The sequence below is a fragment of the Streptopelia decaocto genome (genome assembly GCF_964273445.1).
Source record: "Streptopelia decaocto genome assembly, chromosome: 9".
NCBI lineage: Eukaryota > Metazoa > Chordata > Aves > Columbiformes > Columbidae > Streptopelia > Streptopelia decaocto.
The window spans coordinates 15,725,202-15,747,872 of record NC_138664.1 but is presented as its reverse complement, the minus strand read 5'-3'; the positions used below and the strand labels follow the sequence as shown (position 1 = coordinate 15,747,872).

The following is a 22,671-nucleotide window of genomic DNA, read 5'->3' as shown; positions in this document are numbered from 1 at the left end:
TTACCCAGGAAATTGCAAGATTAACATAAAAAGCATACAAATTAGCAGAAGATAGAAAGATTGCCAGACTTCTGAGTAGCCTCCATAGTCAGCAGAACTAGTTGCTCTGCAAAGCGTTTTACAACTTTGTAAAATTCTAGGACAGCCTAGAAATTCTCCCAGAGCTCTGGATGAATTGCAAGTGGCCAGAATGGGTTTTAATTGAATTGGCATATATTTTTTTTTAGGCGTGATAATGTTAATACATACTTTCCTTTTCCCTTATTCCTGCATTTGTTTCCTTTATTCCCAGTGAATTAGGAAATACGATAATCAAGAGAAGATACTGAAAGTTAGGTTTAATATGAAATAGATTTTAAAGTTCAAGCCTTTGCATACCTATCATTGGAGCATTTGTGTGCGTGTAAAACACAAGGGATACTTTTTCATTATTTAAAACTGATCTCTTGGAGCAGGGCAGCCATAAGAATAGGCCATAAAATCTTATTGCCTTAATTTTGGAGGCTCATCTTATTCTGTTGAATAAAAATATTCTGCTTCTGTACCTCCCCCAGTTTAAGATATCTGTAATGGGGTTATATTTTTGGTGAGGTTTTTTGTATAGCAGGCATAACACTGCAAAACCGATACTAGTCCTAAAATCTGTACTCAAGCAACTATATGGATGTGGCAGGACTGGTTTAATATCCCTCTTTGAGCTGTGGAATTAAACCCTAAAGTCACATCGACAATAAATGATAAATAAATATGTAATTACACACATTTTTATTACTTTAGCAGGAAATAGCTAATCTTTTTAATTAAAAAAGCTACATTCAGATTGGGTATACATTCAAGAATTCCATTTCAGCAATGCCATAGGATTTTGCACTGTCTTTGTCTCTGTTCTACTTTTAATTTCTGTTGGAGGGTTCTAATTATAGAGCCCTTTTAGAATATCATTTACAAGGTAATTGTATTTTAAAGGCTTATTAGATTAAACCAAACACAGCAAATACTATATACCATGAAAAGAAATGCAAGAGCACAGTTAAGAATGTACAATATTTTAAAAATACGAAAACTAATTAAGTCATCTCAGAAACCTCTTGACATCATCTGCTGAATAGCGTGAAAGGAAGGTTGTGTGACCTATAGAAAAGTAATAGTAAAGCTTTCACTTTTGTGTGAGCTAATGAAACATTTCAGCTATACTGAGTGATCTTATCGATGTAGTTTAACAGGAGCAAGACATTCCATTGCAAATCATCTATTGTTTGTCTTTGGTTTCAGGGTGAGAAAGAGGTGTGTATTAAATATGGCTGGTCAATATATGCTATTCATTTCTTCCATGTATGGATACACATTTCATATTCTACTCAGAATGCAACCTGCTTGCTGACAAATTTTTGTTAAAGCAAGGCAGTAGCTCAGGACAGTCCGCTCCATTTTAAAAGCATTGCTTGTGGATACAGGGATGTGAGTTTTGGAAATCCTAGGCTGTTGAGGTATCCAGTACAGTGCAGCTGTTGTAGCTTTAAGCAGAATTTCTGCACAACTGAAAGAATCCTAACGTATAGGAAAAGTACATATGTTACCTCAGAGCTTTAATTTTTAATTAGTTGAAAAACTAATAAATAAGCATAATGGTGACTAATAATGGATATATAATTTTATTTCCTGTTTGCCTGTTCAGTGATTTTTTTTTTTTCTAAATTAATGTCTTTTGTGACTACCTCAGATTCACAGTAGACACAGTTGAGTAATCAGTGAATGATAAGAGATATTTTTTTTGCCTTAGCTACACAGGAAGACCCTAGTGGCTACTCTTGAAATAAGTAGTGAGTCATGTATTTTAATGCCATGTATTTTTAGATGCTGCTCATTTTCACTTCCCCCACAAATTTCCCTCATTTCTTTAAAAATCATTCTTTCTCTGTGCTTCCCATGCAAATCTCTTGATGTTTTCTAATTCTGTGTCTAGATTATGTTAAGCATATTAAAATAATATTTCAATGATAAATTGAAGCTCTGAAACACTAAATAGCACCAAATGTATAGTTGCCTTTACCTGTTTTTCCTCCTGGATCATCCCAGCTGTGCTTTGTACAAAACAGAAGGCACATGGTATAAAATAATACGCAATCGTAAAATATATGCACACGGAGTGAGGTGGAGGTTAAAAGGAAGATCATGAATCTGGAACTTAGTGTGTTGCCGCTACAATTAACAAATTTAAATAATTTTTGTTGATATTTTTAATTTGTAACTTCTTACTTGATTTTTGTCCTTACTGAAAACAAGGGATTGTGTACAGCGGGACACATGGTCAGTGTGGTATGAACCCCGCAGCACTGCACTCAGTCTCTGCACTTGAGCTCCCAAACTCCCTGCGGTGACTGGTGAGCCAGAGGCACTGGGGGAACACAGACCATCTCTGCTCTGCAAAGATGTGTTTGGTGCTGTTCTGGCTTGGCTGTTCCGAGGGTGGAAAGTACTTTCCTTCGGACTTGAGGGAGCCCCAGCCTTACATCTGCCCCGCAGTGAAATAGGAAACTGGGTCTCAATAGAAGAGGCAAAGAAGAAGAAAGTCCCGAAAGACATCTAACTACAGTGTTGATTTTGTACGATTTTGTTGACAGACTGTCAACATTTTCTAAAGGCATTCATGGAAAAGTGAAAGAGTCAGATTAAAATAGGGTAATTTTGAATGGAATTTCACATGAAAAATAAAATGCATTTCTAAAGCCCAAGAGGCTTCTGCTTGCTGCAAACAACAGTACTTTAAAAAGTATTTTCTTATTTGAAGTTTTCTGGATTTTAAGTGAAGGAAAAAGATGGAAAATCTAAAAGCAAGATGCTGTTCATTCTATCCACAGTTTACATTTGCAACTCTTATTTTAGACCACTATCTAGAAGAGGTCAAGTATGTGAGAGCAGAAATATCTTAAAATAAATAGCAAAAGAGCTCATTTAAGACTTGGCTGGCTTCTGTTAGGCCTCATTCCTGTTCTGTGTTGGGATGAAAATTCTCTTGGAAGGAAGAGGAAATAGAAAGGATTGTTTAGAACATTTAGCAAGAAGCAACAAAACCTGGAAATGAGTATCTAGCTAAGCTTTAAACTTCCTAGAAATGTCTTAAATTGTCAACAGCACCGACAAAGAACTCCAGGTTTATTCATATATACTATCTGTTTATTGAAGTTTATTTTCTAAATGGCTTCTGACTATTTTCAGTCAGGCTTTTCTGCAAAAAGTCATCTTAGTCATTTAAACATTCTTCATCAAATGTATTGTTTATGCAGGACTACACAAAGAAATAGACTCCCCATAAATACAGTGTCCTTTCTAATTCTCTTTGAGTTTACCTGATGTTTTTTTTAAATAGTGTCAATAGCACTGTTGAACAGTAACATACGTCTGTAAGGTTGCATTAGTGTGGCTTACCTAAACACTTGTTGGAGAGCTTTAATAAAGCATGCAGAAAGCTTTCTGCGAGAGGCTCGCTAGCTTGCGCCATACAAGGCAGAGGCGCCACTCACAAGGCCGAATTAACTGCTACCTTAGCCTGCTGGTACTCAGCGTTCTGTACACAGACAAATGTTATACCTCAGTCCGGTTTTCATTGTCAATGTCACACTAGAAAATTCAGATCTAAGCTGCTAAAAATTAATAACTTTTGTACCCTGACCCTTACTTGAAAGCATTCTTTACGGTGTATTTTTACAAAGAGGTGGATGAAGCCATTTCACTGGTTTATAAAAAAGAAGCCAACTCCAAGTGAGACAACAAGCCTCAGAGACTAGAACTTAGCACTACCACATCTAGACTTCTTAGGGGTCTTTGGTGATTTTTTTTCCCCCCTCCAAAAAGTTGGTTTTGGTTTGTTTGGGTTTTTCTTTTTTCAGTGGGGCTGAGGAAATTTCCCATCTCTAAGACTTGCAGGTTCAAACAGTACCCCTGAATTCTCTATGGCCACAAAATTCCATGAGAAATTGGCATTTTGGGATATACTGGACCTGCTGAGCATACACTGAGCAAAAGATATACATGCATTTGACTACATGTTGCATGTATTTACTGCACATGCAGATCTAATAACCTGGACATAAAAGTACCAGTTCTGCTTATGTCTTAATAAAGAACTGGAACTTCAGTCCTAGATCTTTCCCTTCCCTGAAATCACAGGTTGTGGTTTTGTAGAGTTTTTGTTTGTTTTAAAATCAAAGGCTTTAGAGAAAAGGGCTACACATTTTAAAGAAGCCTGGTTAATAGTTAGTGTTAGGCTGTGACTGCTTTACTCAGAGAGACATTTCTCAATTTTAATAAAATTGAGACGCCACTCAGAATGGTACAACATGACCCTAATTTTATTTCCTTGTGGTGGTTCTGATTGTAGGACACAGTCTTATTGTTTCCATATACAGAGGCTAGAAAATCAGTGTTATGTAGCATCACTCTATGTATGAGGGTCCAACATCCCCAGTTTGCTATATGCCCTCTACCTTTCCTCCCTTAGGGGTACTGGGCTCCTTTTGAAATCAGTGTCCACATGCTTAGTCTGCTGAGCGTTCCGCAGGTGAATCAGGGTTCCTATGAGAGTAAGGATCCCATTTATATCTGCTTTTAGAAGAGCTGGCAGGTTATCCTGCACTCTGCTTCTGGAGCTTTGTTTAAGGAATTCTCATGGTCTGTAGAGTCAGATCTACTGAAAAATGAACACGATTTGGCCTTGGGGAATCAAATGACTGCAGAATCTGATGTAGTCATGGCAGGCTCATATTCTGTTATCTGCATATTAAAATTTGAGTTCCGAGTCTAGGATCAGTCACAATTTATCTTGGCTGACTTAGCAGATGGGCGTCTATTAAGTCTTCTGTAATGAAAGCCTACTGAGAAATACTATTAGTTTGATATTAAAATTGTTTTGAAGAAATTGAAGTTAGATTTTTTCCCACTTCAATTTATCTGCTTATTGGAAAAGAGACTGGTGTAATTAGTGTAAAGTCCTACAATAATGAATTTTCTGATGCAATTCTGTTGAAAAATTCTATTCTCTCTGTTACAATTGTAATGAGTAACTTGATAAATATAGCAGTTCTAAACATTATGTCTGCATTGAAAGGGTGTTTTTTTTTTTTTACAGCATTTATTGATTATGAATGTATAGGGCTAACATATGGAAGAGCTTAAGGCAGCTGTGCATTGATAACACAGCTGAGCAGCAGAGAAGCAAGCCTGTAAGCCATACATGCTATAATCTAGCCTGACAGTAAATCATGTTGTGATGCCTGTGTTCCACTTACACTTGAAGATGATTTATAAAGGGTAGAGTTATATCTCTTAGGAACCAATTTAATAGCGGCCAGATTGTACTGGATATTTGGGGAAAATAGGAGGTATTGAACAATTTCAGGGAAGCAAAGCTTGCATGGGACTTCTGTCAAAACTGGCAAAGGGTACAGATATTTGAAGTGTGGGAGAAAGGAGACAGAGAAGTAGGTGAAGAAAGGAACCTGAGGAGGAGTAAACACAGGAAAGATGCCTTGCAAAATAAAGCAAATATATCAAATTGAGGCCAGTAAATCTCTTCGGTTCACCCGTAGATTGCAAAAGCAGGTCTCAAAAGATCATTTGGCTGTAAATAAGGATGCAATAGTACATGTTTGTTGCCAAAAGAAGCTAACAGTGCTCCTGCACCAATCCCTTCAGATCAGTATGGATGTTAAATGAAAAACTCAGAGAGCTTGTTTTGCTTCCACTAGAATGCTGTTCAGGTTGTGAATCAAGTACATATGTAAAGCAGTTCTTTAAACACAGCCAGGAATATTACACTGGGTATTTCACTTTATCACCATGTTTGCAATTGTGTGCCATTTTCCTTTTCTAATGTTAATTTAATTGGTCTCTCTCCATGGGAAGAAAGTATTGAAGGTATCTTCCTACACAGGTGAAAAGATGTAGAAGTATTAAGTTCCATAACCCTCTCTGCAGCTGTTTGCCATTAGGTGCAAGGAATTCAGGAGAAAGGTAATGACTCTGTAATGAGTACTGATTAGACTAAGTTCCAGCTGTAAGCCAGTAGTCCTGTTTCTAGGAGTAGAAGAGACTGGTTCCCCTATGGATACTCCTTTTTACCACCACATAGAAATGCAGCACGTGTTTTCTGGAAATTTATTTCTTTTTCCTCTCAGTAGTGAGATGAGGCAGGGAAACTTAAGAAAAATAAAGCAAAACCCTTATAGAAAGAGAAACATTTTTATTGAGAACCCTCTGTAACTTGGCTGCTTAATCACTGATCTTGACAACACTGATGGAGCTTTAGTGGTGCACTGTACAACACGAGCTTATGCTCGTCTCAACAAAATGAATTACTGAATCCTGAGGAGAGTAAAAAAGCATACAGCACTGAAATCTCATGTTCTCAGGAACACTTCTTTCCCTCCCAGAAGTTGAAAAATGTGTGTGGAGTGATACAGAAGTTTGATCTCATTCTCCACTATCCAGGAGGAGCTGAGATACCAGGAGTAGGTGAGGGTCTCACACCAAGCAGAGGACATGACCTGTTGACTTAATTCAAGCCTTTATTCATAAAGTACCTCAAATTCCAGCAAGTCATTATTTCAGAGGACATTGGAGAAGTGTTAGAAAGAAATCGGGTGTTTTCTCCAATTTCAAGAGCATTCTTAGCTATATTCACCTATCAGTTACTATGTAACCTTCCAACACCATAGATTTCTTGAGAAAATTAGGAAAGGCATTCATCCCTGCAGTAGGTGACTCAGAAGGCTTCTCCACAGTAGATCGACTAGCAGAATGCATGTTAAAGTTTGTTATCCATTTCTTCAAAATACCCACCAAGTTCTGCTCTTGTTCTTTTAAAATCTGAATACATTGGATTCAGTTAATTGTCATCCACATATTAAACTAACATCTCTGTAGGTGAGAAAACAGGAGTTTGGACCTGTGGCCATCAGGAACCTTGCTGTGCGACATGGGACATTCTAGGCTAGAAAAAGCCTAAAATGTTTTGTTTTTAAAAGATTCAGGTTATACTAAACCTAATGTAAGACTAAACTATTTTTCTAGCAGGCCTGAGAGATCTTTCTAAACAGTGGAAGAAAACTAGGCTACCTTGGCTGTTCTAATATTTGAGTTAAAATACAGCTGTTTGTTCCCTTGACAGAAATGTATGTGCAGCTCCACAAAGAGCAATTCTCAGACTTGTGTTTGAAAACTCTTTAGGAGTTCAGATATGTCAGTACAGTTGTAGAAGTTACATTTCATAGTTTAGGATGATGTGGTCAGTACACATTCAGTCTGCAGTTGAGAGGCTGAGAAAAATAAATAAATTCTACTTTTTTATTTTAATGTGATCAGTACTTGGTTTCTTAAGAAGTAGCACCTGACTGAGAAGATGGCAAAGGTAGGGAGACCAACTAGATAGCCCTAAATTGGTCAGGCAGTTGGACTAGATGAAATAATCTGTTCTAAAAAACAATATTTGGTTTAACAATGGGAGATACTTATTGGCATCCAGCTAGGAAGAGCTAATAAACCAGTGAGTGATTTTTAAGTAACTTTTTTCGATAGCAGTGCATTATCCTCAGTGCTCTGTGTGACTGCCAAGTTAATAGAATTATTTTCCTTTGGTTTTGGTAAGAGCAGGTCATATTCTAGATGTATGCTTTCAGTACACATTAAAGAAATGCCTAAGCTGAAAATTGAAAAGAGCTCCTGTTTACTGCATAGTGATCAAAGCATGACCCCTTACTGGCAGGAAAAAGAAACTGAAAACTGATTTCAAGGTTCAGGATTAATTTTCTGTAAAATTGACAGAAGAGATCCTACACTAGAATACATTTGGCATAAAAGTAGGACCTTCTCTTTATCTGTTCCTTTCAGTGTGCAAATTATTACTTTGATTTCATGGTTCCATACCATGAGCATTTTAAAAGTTAGCTGTCTGTGAATCTGGTTTAAATATCTACAAACACATCCTTTTAACCAAATAAATCTATCAGTTTGTCTCCTATTAACATCACTGATCTCTACTGCTAACATTTTCCTGAATGTATGTTTTTCCATCTTCCCTACAGTAATTGCTTAGAAATGATTTTCATATAAGGAGTTGGCTATGGCAAACAGGAAATGTCAAAGCACCACAGCCAGCATGCTGGATCACAGGGTGAGAGCTTGCCCTACTTCATCTCACAACAGGGAGCCTGAAAATGAAGAAGTTGATGTTCCTATTGAAGATTATGCAGCAAAGGAGGCAGAACTAGCAACTGTCAGACAAGGCAGTCCTACATCTGTGGAACATGAGTGCAATGATCATAGCGGAGATGGTGACTCCAGCTCTGACTATGTGAATAACACCTCTGAGGAGGAGGACTATGATGAAGGCTTGCCAGAAGAAGAGGAAGGGATCACATACTACATTAGATACTGTCCAGAGGATGACAGTTACCTGGAAGGAATGGACTGCAATGGGGAGGAGTATGCTGCCCATGAGGAACACCATGTTGAAACAGATGAATGTCAGGAAGCTGTAGAAGAATGGGCTGAAGGTAAAATTCAGCACCAAGATGAAAATGAGGTGATGGACAGGCAAGAGTGGCAGGAAGGTCAAGATAATGGCATTCAGATTTTGGAGGATGAAGTCTCGTCTTTGGAGATTCAAGACCAAGAAGAAAACATAGAGTATTGCCAAAGTGAAGGTGGCTATCCGGACTATTACCCAGCAGAGGCCAATGGAAACTCACAGGGAATATCACCGTACCATTCTAGGAAAGAGGATGCAGAGGCAGAAGAGCAGGAAGAGGACATTGACCAGATTGTAGCAGAAATCAAAATGAGTATGAGCATGAGCAGTATTAATAGTACAACAGAAATGAGTCCAGAGCACACTGGGACTGAAAACGTGGCGCATGACTACAAAGAGGCTTGTTCAAAGGGAGAAGCTGTTCACAGTGCTAACAGGCATGAGGGGAGGCCAAAATCACTGAATATCCCATCTGCCTCAAAGCACAGTGGAGATGTGCCTAGAGGTTTCAAAGCAAAGTCAAGAACCCCAGAGGACAGACAGAAGTGGCCACAAGAGCAGGTATGAGGTTCTCTGTTTAACCAGGCTGTCTGAGGCATTATGCAAATATTATGTTTGTTATTCCAAACAGAGAGGAATGTTTTTACTTTTTTATTCTGCCTTGCATTCACAGCTACCTAATTACATTTTATGTTTATAAAAGGTGCTGAATGTTGCCAATTTAGGTAGAGAACTAGGAAAGGGGTTTTGCACAGAGAACAGACAATTCTAAGTAAAACAAGGTATTCCAGATGCATGGGGAAAACTAGTTTATTTACACTATATTTATGCTGCAGTGACACATTCGATAAACTTAAAACTGGGGTCAGCATTGAAATAGTTGAAGGCTTTTTTTCCATTAAGGGCTCCTATTACATTGCCTTAGTGGGTGATTACTTTAAATTTCTTTTGTTTTCAATAGAATGTATGCCAAGGCTAGATACTGCATATGTTATAAACAACTGCAAGAAGTGCCTGCATATTGCTGTGGTTTTGTACAAGATGAGCATATCTTGACCTTGGCAAGAAGGGAGAAATAGGACCTTAACTTGTGATAAAACAGCTTAACAGCATTTTTGGTACAAGAATGGTGTAGATGTTAAACCATGTATGATCTATCTTTTCTTGTTCTAATCTTGAGTTCCAGAAAAAAAAAAAAATAATGCGGGAACGAAGCTCAAGCTTTTCTAGAGGAACAGAGGTGTGAGGTTTTCTTTTTTTTTTTTTTCTGAAGTTTTAAATGGAATGTAATTACTTCCTTATAGAGAGACACATCTAATTCCCTTTGCTCCAAGGTCAGTTTAAAGCTTTGACTTTGCATCCCTGAAGTTATATGCAGCTGAATCTTAGTTACCTTCTGCAATGAACAGAATCTACCTAAAAGAGGAAAAGCATAACATGTATTGAGATGTCAGACTAGTAAGGATAAGTGAATTATTTTGCCTTATCTGTAATGAAAATGCCTTATTAAACTTCAGAGGTACAAGTTTCCTGTTTCAGCTTGATAAATTAAGTGTCCCACTGTTAAACAATTTAACACAGATGATTCCATTAAGAACAGACATTAAAATATGTCAATGCCTCTAAAAAACAGTAAAAAAGAAAATAAAAAATGGTTTTATTATAATTGTGAACAACAACAACAACAAAATCTTAGAGATTATTCAGATCTCCTGTATCTACAGCAAGTTTTTAATATTAATTTCTACATTCTATTTTCAGAAGTATATTTACAACCTAATTGTTTAACTTCACTATATTCAATTCAGTGCCTTACTGCCAGCATAAAGTTTAGCTTGTGTGAATAAGCTTAATCATCTTGAATGGTTTGAAAAGCTACTAGGTATTGGCTTGGAGAAGAGAAATCTCGTTAGCATGTTTTAGACTAATGATGTTTTTTCTGTCACATGACACCAGTAGATGCTACTGGGAGCATTGCTGCTTGCAAGTTTTGAAAGTATTTGCAGAACAAAGGAGGAGCTCTTGAATAAGAAAGTTAGCAAATTCTTCTATATGCTCAAATAAGAAATTGTTGGGCTTTTTTCCCCTGAATGATTGCTCATTCAAAACAGAATTCAAAATAGACTTTGTTTGCAACACCCTTTTGTACTCTGATCAAAGTTTATCTAGCAGAGATTGAGTTGAATTGCATTGTACCTCTATTATTTTTGCCAGACAGCTCACAACTGGGGATTTTCTAACACCAGGATACTGATGTAACTGCCACTGGTGTGAAAATAAACAAAGGGACCTAAGTATTTCTGAGTTGCCTGTCTGAGCTTTAAGTGTTATTTCTAGTTAGTCTTGGACCAAGGCCTTGATCTTTTTTAATGATGGAGGAAGGGCTGCTGTGATAGGTAGCCACTGGCTGGCATTTAGCCCTTGAGTTTCTACAATCACTCTTCATAAAAACCACAAACTGTTGTCTAATGGATAGAGCATTAAACAATACACAATATTTCTTTCCTTCAAATATAAAGAGAGAAAGGAAAGTAGAGATATAGCCAGAGATACAGTAGTACAGTGATCCATTTCAGTTCAGCATGGAGGGATAAGCAAAGCAGGTGACAAGACATGAATTTAATTTGTAAGAAGGGAGAGCGGGCAAAGCTGCTACGGGCATCTTTGCTGAAGAGAAGAGTACGTGGGCCTCCAGGGCATAAATGTGTGAAGCAGAATTTCTTACGGAGATACAGAGGCTTGCAAATGGAGACATGAGGAGGTTCTCTCCTCCCCCACTGCAAGTCTCCAGGGATATAAAAGTAAGATTAAAAAGCAAGTTAAATAATCTTCAGCAGGCATTACTTGAATCTATTTATCATAACAGGCTCATTCCAAGGACATTAGAATAAGAGTACAGTATCCATTTCTGCCAGACTGAATTTTGTACTTAATAGGTCCTTAAAATGTCCCTAACATGAGCTGTGGCTGGAGCTTTAACATAAATATTGGACCTCAAAAAATTTAGATAAAAGTGTAGAGGATATTCTGTTTTTCTTATGGGTCATTTAATTCTTTTAATATTTACTATAAAATGTCTAAGGAATGTATGCAATTAGTATTCTAAGTGAACCTGTCTCATTTGTGAAACTGACATAATCTTTATTTTAATTACAATAATTAAAGTTCTTACATAGCAAAAGGAGAAAAATCCAAGGCCATTGGCAGTAGATTTGCATACCTAACTTATTGTGTGCAGAGAATTCACTTGTAAGATACTTGGTTTTGTCACCTTTCTAACAGATTTCAGTTATTTTAAGTGTACATCACACAGTACAAAATATCGTGGTGAGAGGGATGACACAGAAGCATACGTTCTGCATATGGAACACTTCCCCCCCGCCCAGTTCTTTAAGTAAATGTACATTTGAATGCTTTTAAGTTAAACCAAGATACTATGCGTGTCAGTTTTTGTAAACAATAAGCAAACAGGAATATGCATTTTGTGGTTTTATGCACATACTGTGCTGTCCTTAGGGTTTTTTTCATGTTTCTGCACCTGCCTCCTGCTTTCCTGCCTCCCATGCTGCATAAAATTTCAGGTTAGATCACAGTAACTGACACTCAATACATTTTTACGTACCTCTAAAGATGTATAGGTATTAATTCTTAGCCCATGATAAATGTTAGCAATTGTATTGCATACAAAATATTACATAAGCCTCAGACAAATGCTGTTTTAGAGGTTCCAGTTGCCAGGTTTGCTTTCAGCAATTAATCACCAGAGAACAGTAGTCACTTCTAAAAGACTCAACAATCTACACAGAATGGAAAACAAAGTAAGCATCTCATTTGACTTTCAGTGTGGGTCAATCTCCAGTCTTAAATATACATACCCAGCCTTGAAAAATCTGGGGATACGCAAGCTTGCTAGTGTGAGCCTTTATTTGCAAATACCTCTAGGGAAGTGCAGAATTTGCACCAGACAAGCCTGAGGGAAATGTAGAATACCTTTAGAGTGAATATTTGCTCTAACTCACTGCTTAGCACAACTTTTATTTCTTGCAGGTTTTCCATGCTTACATTACTTAAGACAGGCATTATATCTGTGAAGTTGAAATAGAATATTTTGGACATTTTATTACACAATTCAGATTTAACAACTTCCTCAAGCTAGGAATTTCCCCCACCCCCATTTGACATCTTAGTCATCTCAGACTGAGCCAATTGTTAATGTATCTGACACATTAATAAACTTCCCTTTTTGCTTACAATTTCATTTTACATGTTTCAACTTCATGCAGGGAAATTGAATATAGCCAAACACCCTGTTGATATCAGAGTTTTTATTGTAAAATAAACATGAATTAACTGACTTAGGTGTACCTTTGGGTGGAGTAAGGAGGAAGAGGAACTGAATAGCTCATTCAACTGATGCTAGCATACAGTATTACCAGACATTTTAAACTGATGTGGTGTTCCAGTGCAAAAGTAGTTGCTGTTGACTTGAAGTTTTATTTTCTTTTGGAATGCTATTACACAGCTTCAAGTTTACCTAGAGTATTGTTGGCTTGGCACACTAATAACCTAGGAACATGTTTACTAGGTGGAAGATGAGAATAGCCTCCTGTTGCAGATGAGCACTTGTACCACACAAAATATGAACAAGGGCCCAGGATAAACTAAAGCTTGAGCCACAAAAACCTTGTCTACAGATCAGTTCACTGCAACATACCCTGTCCTGTGTCCTTTGCACAGAGCACTATGGTATGGAGCAGTCCCAGGCCCACCCTGCTGCTCCGTGACAGCATTTGGAACTGCAGTTTCTTCTGTTGCACCCTTAAGACATCTGCAGAGAATGATGGCATTGCCTGTTGTTTTACTAATACTAAGTTAACACGAACTCTATACAGTCAGGTAGCATAATTAAAGACTGGTAGAAGCATTCAAGAAAGAAGTTAAAACATTGGGCAGCAGCTGGAATAATACCAATAGAAGATGTCTTTTGCAGTAATGGGAGTCATAATTAAGTAATTGCTTGTCTCTGGAAGCTCATATGTAGCACAGTTTACTTTTTTTTGAGGTTTATTCCATTCTCTTGGCATGGGCACAGTGCTCTTCTGGTGCAAAGAGCCAAATCCAGGAGTCTTTGGTCCACAGAGATCTCACCATTAGAACAGTCTGAAGTAACTAAGATGACAAATATATTAGAAAAACCTATATTTTTAGGAATGTCTTACTGGAATTCAGTCTGAGTATTATGGGATGCATTTGACAGACTTTGTGGAAAACACAACAGAGGAGTATTAAATAAGCTAGCTAGCTGCATTCTCCCATGTGTTCTAGGCAGAAATATTAAATAGCTATTACTGAGTGACAGATCCCAAACTTAGCAAGTGTAAGTACTTACTGAAAGGTGCTAAAAAGTTCTCAAGCAAAACCAGTTTCTCTGTGCTAATTGGCAGAGTCATGGCTTTAGCAATAAAATCCTGACATTAGGAGACAGCAAAAAATCTATGCTTCTTACCTAAAGATGCTTTAGTGACAGAGTCTTCTCTGGGAGGTTTAAAAGCAAAAGGCAGCATGCACACATGAGAATGCATCATTCAGCACAGCTATTTCTCTCATCATGACTGGTTCTCAAATTTAAATATGAATATATGCAAGGACAAAAAACCCTCTTAGTTCTTTAAGATGTTAAAACCAAATTAGTGATTGTTTAAATGTTCATTGAAATTGGATAGAGTATTGAAATTCTTTTGTGAAATGCTTAAGATTTCTAAAATTACTTTGACTTTTCATAATGGCAATTTCATACTCTAATTTGGCTTGCTTACTTGGAACTACTTTCTACAAATATTTTCTTCTTTACTTCTCACATGTGCTAGCACCAGCTCTAAATGAGCACATAAGTAAAGGAACGTTTGTGAGATAGAGTGTGAAGTCTGGCCTTTCTTTCTTCTGAGATCAAAATCGGAAGTCTTTCAGCTAGTCAACAACTGCCTCATTCAGATTCTGCCTTTGTAGGTGTATCCTGCTGGGTCAAATTGCTCCTACTGACAAGAGCATGTTACTGATGTTATGATAACTAATGCAGTAGCTCAGTAAGGGTACACGAAGCCATTCCCACTACGCATCATCAGCATCTACAAGAGACGTTATTTCAGTCATGTACTTTAATAGGAATAGTACCACCTAATAGACTTGTTACTAGGTTACCATCTCAAGTTTTGTCCTTAAGTGACAACCATAACAATACCCTCCTGCTTTACATTTGCTCTACAGAGAGACAACAAACTAGGATGAGAGTCAACAATCAGATCTCGAGCAAAAGGTAACTTAAGAATCTAGTCAGCCTACCACAAAACATATCTTTTTCAAAAAGGTTTTTTCTTCTTGGAGCCTACCTCAAGGAACATTTTTCAATTGGAACCTACCACAGAAATTTTCTTTGCCAAGGACCTTAGTAGTCTTCAAGATGAGTTTCAAAATACATAAGCCAGTACATTGGTTTCTGAAAACATTATTTGATAATATTTGAACCATATTGCTAGCAAAGAGATTGGCAGGTATGGATCATAGGCCTCATTATTCAAATGTTTAAACAGTCATACCCTTAGTACTCCTTTGAGCTGCAGTAGTGCTTGCTTACCAAGTCATCACCAAAAGGGGTAACAATTCTGAAAAAAACTAATCTTTCACAGTGCTCTAATACAAATTATGAAGAGAAGGAACTTACATGCTGGTTTCCAGCAGGAAAGTGCATCATCCGCACTGAGCACCACAGCAGCATTCACGATAACAGGTAGCAACTTTAAGGATGACCATATTGCTGAGATGAGCTTGTGACTGAAAAGCTGAACAGCTTACACTGGAGTGAACAACCAGCAGTGTTAAGGACCAGCAGAACTCCATCGTCCCCAGCCCTCACCTCCAGCAGAGGGGCTGCATCCTGCAGGAAGGGGTGGTTATACAGGGAGCCTGGGTGGCTGGGAGGGGCCCTGCAAGATTGGCAGGACGAGAGAGGCCAGGTGGCCCCTGGCAATTAGCAATCAGGACAAGGTTGGCCAGGGCACAGGTAGAGCTGCAGCCTTATTTCGGAAAGATGTGCATAGGCGCTTCAGTGACCTCAAATAGACTGCTTTTCCTCTCAGCCTAAAGATGGCATTTTCTGCTGCCGCGTATTCCTTCACATGATGCTGGACACTGCCTCAGCACTTGCTCAGAGGCAAAAGTATTAATAACACTACACCTTTAATATTTTAATAGTTTTATATCTTTCCTTTGTGGAATCAGTCCTCTTTTCAGAATCTTATCCTAAGATAAGAGACTTTAAACCTAGCTGTACCTCTGTGGTAGTGTGCAGTCAATTCCAGATTTCCAGTTTAGCTTTAGGTCCTATTCTAAACTACAAGTTGGGGTATAAAGTATTTATAATACCCTCTAAGTGTTTCCCTCAAATGTGATTTTTCTAGCTATTGTAACACTTAAAACAACAATACAAGCAGGAAACACTGTAAGAAACATTTTAAAAAGCAAATATTGAGTATGATAATTTATTTGACATTGGTCAGATCACCTTGGGAACATGAAGCAACTTCCAGCCCACACTGAATACCAGGAATGATTTCATAAAGAAGCTCCAAAACAGTCACTTCATCCTTGGTCTAGAAGCATCTCCTTCCATACATAGATGGTTTGGTACTGTATGGGAGATACAGCCATGCCTATTCTGCATAGTTCTCTCCTTTGACGCTCTTAAGTCTTATGGAAAGAAAGGGAAGCCCTTCTCTCTGTATTTCTTTCTGCCCTTTCCTTCCGGGAATGTTAGCGACCATGTCTTCAGCATGAAGATCTCAACCTTTATTTTGTACAGGGTCACTGTAACAGCCCACATATTTGCAGGCAAATGTTGGGCACAGAAAGTCTCAAGCAGGTACAGCTTCCCTTACTGACTACTGAATATTTTGTGCTGCTGATGAAGAGACACAGGGTGTGCTACACTCCAAAGCTGAGAAGATCTCAAGAATGTGATATTACACTCAGCTTTGTTAGGAAGAAGCGCTTACAGCTGACACCCTCCCCATCACAACACTTTTAAAAAACAGGTTGTTAATAGGTCGACCAGAGGTGGAACGTACTGTGTCCCCAGTTGTGCACTAAAGAAATGCAAGAATTCTTTGTACCTGAGATTCTGCCTAATTAAACTGGGGCTCCTAAACACATTGGTAGAACACTGGGAAAAAAAAAATCCCTACGTGTGCAGACACCAAATAGTAAGTAAAAAACATTAACTATGTTCCTTGTAGAGGAGATGTGATTGATCCCAACTCGTATTCTGCACAGAATTCTCTTTGCAACTAAGCTAAAATGCAGTAACAACATATATACTACTTATGTGATGCATACACACACATATGTGACTAGGAAACAATAAACAGGCAAGGCTTGTTTATATTCCTAAAATCCTGGAAACAGGAACTCCAGTAAATTACAGCTATTTATAAATCAAAATTGAAATGTCAAGTGCTTAGTCATATTTTATATTAAGACTGCAAGGAATTACATATGCAAGTATAACCAAAGAGCATGATTGATATTATGATCCCCTGGGCTGAATAAGTCCATTGACATGTGAGATTTGTGACAGAGATGTGTTTTGATAATGTTTACAGCATGCAGGGTGCACTTACTAAACCAGCCAACCAATTCTTTCTTTATATGCAGGTGCATTTTCAGTCAAGTGTATGGAAATCAGAACTGACAGAGCTGTAAAAGTATTAACGTTCTGTTGTACGTACTGGAGTTAATATATTTGCTGCCACCGTTTACCGTTTAATGTATTTTCATTGTGGCCCTGTCATTTTTCCCAGCTCAAAGCATATTTGATCTAATCCTACTATTTTAGGGAATATAATGTATGATTAGTATGCTTGTTTTATTAAAGCCCACTAGTTATTTGTTTACCTCATTAATATATTTCACTGTACATCAACACATATTGCTCTATATTAGTTTAGCCGCGGAATATAATTAGATTTGTCTTGCCACAAACAGAATAGCGTTTATAAGCAGGAATACGGTAAGCTGCTTAGCTACTACAGCCACCTGGACAGGGCACTAGTCAGTGGGTCCCCAAGCGTTGGTGCTCTGTGTATATCTCAGTCTTTTTCTTCCTAAAATCCTGCTTACTGCTTGGGTGAATTTTTTCTTTGTGCATGTTGTCTTACCTGAGAATTAGCATTACTGAGCTAATACCTCTGATGTGCCTGCTTCATTAGCACATTTCATTCAGCTGACTAAATATTACTTGTAGGGAATAATTTGTTTAGAGATGAACATGAAGACTTCCTTTGATTACAGCTGCATATTGCATTTGAAAGTCAGAAGACAAGGAGTTATATTCACATGTAACGTTCAAGCTGACCCTTTAAAATAACACCGAGTGTTTTCCATTTACACAATTGTTGATACAAGTTCTTATTTGTGAAACCTTACTATTACAGTGGCATTTAGGTGCTCTTTTTTATACATAATGGGGAAATGCGGAAAAAGGAAAGTGAAATATCCTGAACTATAAAAATTTCTACCACAAATCACCTTGGTTTTCCAGATTTCTAACACTGAAACTGAGTCATAAAAACTTCATTTTCTTGGTACATATGGGACACGAGTGCTCCCTGTACTGTGTGCTGGTGTTAAGTGACTTGTGTAAAATCTGCAGAAGAAATTCTGCCCTGAGAATACTGGAACTTGGAAGAAAAAGAGTGTTCCATAGTTTAAAAGACTTAGTACTTTCCTTGCGTAAGGTTTTATATTTTCCCTTTTACATTTCTTCAGAAGCCCGAAGCTGTGCTGCCAGCATCCTGTCGATTGGCTTGGCCCAAAAGGAAGGAGGTGCCACGAAGTATCTCCCATGAATAGAGAATCCTATATTCAGTGCTAGGATTCTGTTTTTCAGATCGGAGGTGGCCAATAGGACTGTTTCGATATTGTCCAGTACTGAGCATAAACAGATTTAAAAATTCTGACTTTGGTTTCTGAACAATTTGAACTTGTCAGCATTTGGCTTAATTTCATTTGAAAAATTTCCATTGAAATAAACCAATTTGGTTTAAATCACTAGTGTAACTGCTACTTAATGATAACTGAAATGTCTTATTATTTACATCAAAGTAAATCTCTTCTTATAATTAAATAGCTTAACATTTTATTATGAATATCATATTTGCTAAATCACAATAGGAAAATCCAACTATCATATCACGTTATGATATGAATAGTGATTGCACATAAATGGCTACATATAAATAACTACATATAAATTACTACATGGAACAGCTTGATGACCAATGACTCATGAAATAATAGAGAACATGCTAAATACAATTTCATAGGTTAATGTTTTATGAATTTTTATTAAAATTTTTATGTCATTTAATCTGGTGAAAATTTTCTGACTATCTTTGCACCATTTACTTCCATTGAAATCTCTACTTTGTTTTGAAGCTTTTCAGAACATAAAAGGATTTGAAATACTTTCTCTTTTTTTTTTTTTTTTTTTAAGATGTGCAATGGTTTAGAGCAGCCAAGGAAGCAACAGCGTTCAGACCTCAATGGACCAGTTGACAATAATAACACACCCGAGGTAGGTACGTTGGGCCATTCAGCTGCCTGTCTGCCTGTGGTCAGGCTTCCACAAGGGAAAGCTGGCACCGAATTGTCAGCTTTCTCCCTCTCTCACACACACACACTTGGGCTCTGTTTCTTTTCCTGAACTGACAGTAAATACCATGTCTGCATGTTCTGAAAAGCCTTTGAACTATACCCATGAATTTGTTGCTGCCACATTCATTTTAGGTGACTGTCCACGGCATGTACTCACGCCTAAAATTTTCTGATGACATACAGAATAGGGACACCACTTCAGAAATCCTCTTTTGGGGTTATTGGAGAGCAAAAGTAGCATCAAAGCTTCTGCTTTTTTGTTCTCTCCCCCACTCCCACTGTCAGTCTTCAAAACCAAAGGGCTGCTTAATTCCCATGGGAATAATTCTCTTTAACCCATAATATCAAGCACATCATTCAGTGCTGAGGGCTCAAATGATTCACGTCTTTTCGAGTGGCTTCTGTGGTAAGTTGTGTCCTGGCTCAGTCAGCTGTGAAAAAGGTGCAGTGATAGGCAGACCAGGTCTTGTCACTGAAGACCGGAGCAAAGAAGACATCTAAGAATGCAGAACGGGGTTATGCTGGAGGCTAGACACAATGAAATGAAATTCAGACTTAAAAGTAGAAGTCTGTTATCTCAAAAACATGGACCATATTTAGCCTGTAGCCTGTTACATTAATGAAGAGGCACATTTATAAAGCCTTTTCTGATAATGGAGAAGGCAACCTCTTTCCTGGAAACAGGAATGCCTGGGGAGGCTGGCCGAAGACAAGCACATGGAAGGACTGTATCTGTTTATTGAGAATAGAGACAGCAGCCTAAGAAGAGCACTGTTGTGGCCCCTGCTGAGATGAAGTGTAAGGCTACGTACTGTGCCAACAGGGACAGTTCTTTTTATTCACTGACCCAGAAACTTGCTTTGTAAACTGTTGTTCAGTGTTCTTAATTGGAAATTTGGGATATCATGAATAGACAATGTGATCTAGTAGACAAACTACTGGACTGGGAATTGCTTGTTTCTATTGCTCACTTGACAGCTGACTTCCTAGGTCATTTTCATGTGTGGTGGGATCTGCCTAAAATGCTTTTGAGATTCCAGGTAAACAGCACTCTGTAACAGTTAGGTTGGGTTAATTACTGTGATGCAATGTGTTTCACGGTACTAAATAGTGGCTATGCAGAACTTATACAGAGAAATTTGATTTTTTTTTTTTAAACAATGGTTAGCTGTTTAAATATAATATGAATTCACTTTAGTTTGTTTAGATTTTGTTACAGCTATCCTATTTTTATTTCAACAGACAAAGAAAGTGTCTTCATTTCCAAGTTTTGTTGATGGTAAGTTTCTGTCATCCATAATTAAAATAGGATAAAATGGAATAAAATGCTGTAATATATTTTAAAGATTTGAGTTCTAAAAATCAGTCAAGCCCTAGATAATAGAGCTGAAAAGTTTAAGTATTAAAGTATTTAATATTTTCATCCCACCCTGTGCCAGTGGGAGTGTGGTGGAAGGAGGAATAGATAGAGCTTTTGGAAGGATTAAGGTGGAGACAGCTCCAAATCTGGAAGGGGGTAAAAAGTGTGTTAACAGTGGGCCTCAGCAGGGTGGACATCTATGAAGGTACAAGAACACTCTGTTCTTCATGACCTTGTGGGGACGAAAGAGTCATTGAACTGTTCAGAGCGGCCCCTGTATCACTTTGATGTGACGCCCATTATTGCACTCTGAGAACCTCAGTTTTCGGCACAAAGAGAAAGGTTCTCCTGATCTGACAAAAAATTGGTAAGCCAATCCTCTGTGCCTTCATGTGTTTCTACAGCCTCCTTTGTACCGTTATTACGTATTTTTTGTGTGAAAAAATCAGTCAATTTATTAACACGAGCATGTGGACAGAGATAAAATGGGATTATACTGAAAAACATTATCATTCTCTGATTCACAGACAGCTGAAGAACTTAGCAGAGGAAATGCATACAGCTCTTCCTGCAAAGGAAACGTCTGCTCTGTAAAGTGAGAAAAAATAGTAGGAAACTTCTAAGGATCTGATCCCTTAGATCTGACACAGACACAGTTTTACTCACACTCACAATGGAAACCATGAATGAATGTTAAAAACTTAATGTCTGATGCCATTCTGAACTCAGGGAAAACTTACTGCAATTTAGAATAATATTAGAATGTTCAACACATTTTTCTTTTCCCTGATCTCATCAGGTTGACTAGCAATTTCTGCTTCAGTCATTTCTTTGAAGAGCTAGAGCAAATGGAAAGTTCAAAGATTGTCCCTGTTACACAGATTGACATCTGAAGGAAATTACACGTTCACTTGGCATGTACTGGCTAACAGGGCCAAAATAGAGGTGAATTTGATGCATTCCCCAAAGGTGGCAGAGACAAGAAAGCTGACACTTATTACTAAGTATCTACTGATTGTATAGTGGACAACTATAAAGGGAGGCCAGCATGAGTAGAGCTGTAAAGCAGACTAGAAAATTCACCCCTCACAGCACTTGCAGATACAACTGCACATTTTAATTTTATTGGGATAAAAAGGTTATATTTTTCTGTCCTTACCAATAAGCTCATGACTCTGTTGGAAAGGGGTCAGTATACTCTATGAGATAGCGTAATGCTTTTTTTTTAGTTCAGTCATTTTGCTTTCTCTGATTTTTTTCTATAGTCATGCAGCATGTGAGGATAAGCTATCTATTAGGCTTTTTCTATTGCAGGTATTATATGGCATTGTCTAATACAAATATATATGTAGCTCACTGGGAGCTTATGACAGCTAATGGGACTGCTCCCTGCATTCAAACATAAACACAGGTTCTTATTACTATTTTTACGTAGCATCCCAAAAGGAACATGACCCTACCACACACAAGAAGATTCTGCCAGCCAACGCTCCCTGCTCTTCCCAGGGCTTTGACAGTGATACCACAACTATATTTTAGTTATATCCATATTCAGCTGTTCAGGCACTTAACTTCCAGCACAACTCCTTAACTGCATTAGCTATAACTCTATGAATACGTAATATTTTTCATATTCCATGTGGACATAAAAACAAATTAGATAACAGGCACAAAAATACTGGAAATGCGTCCTTTTGCTATTCAAATTGTTTGAGTAGCAGTGCCACTACATGCTTGTAGTGGTACTTAGTTCCACGTTCTGGAGTTCTGGCTTTTTTGCTCTCCGTGTTTGTCCTGTCACCATAAATCTCATTCCCTTGCGCAGTTACGACCACAATGAAGTAAAGAAAGCAGCCAAAACATGGAACCTGTGGACAGGCATTCTGTAAGGTGTCCCTTTAGTCCTTGTGCAAAACCTGCTGCAGTGCCATGTACCCTGAGGTCTCGGTGCCTTCAGGGAGTGAGAGTGTTCTCACCTGCAAGCTTAAAGTGTGTCTGTGCTCCGAGCAGTCTCTAAATACTGACTGAATCTTTGGTTTACATGTGATTTTAGAGAAATATAAAGATATGATCTTAACAT

At 37.9% G+C, this 22,671-nt stretch overlaps 1 protein-coding gene across 3 annotated transcripts in view; it reads left to right on the top strand.

Moving 5' to 3' along the window:
• The window catches only part of APBA2 (amyloid beta precursor protein binding family A member 2), a 97,407-nt gene that overhangs the window by 47,729 nt on the left and 27,007 nt on the right, over window positions 1-22,671 (top strand). For all 3 annotated transcript variants that reach the window (XM_082060831.1, XM_082060832.1, XM_082060830.1), the window contains exons 3-5: window positions 8,079-9,085; window positions 19,071-19,151; window positions 20,474-20,510. In XM_082060831.1, coding sequence (XP_081916957.1) covers window positions 8,117-9,085; window positions 19,071-19,151; window positions 20,474-20,510 — 1,087 coding nt within the window. In that variant the 5' untranslated portion in view covers window positions 8,079-8,116. The remainder of the gene's footprint in view (window positions 1-8,078; window positions 9,086-19,070; window positions 19,152-20,473; window positions 20,511-22,671) is intronic.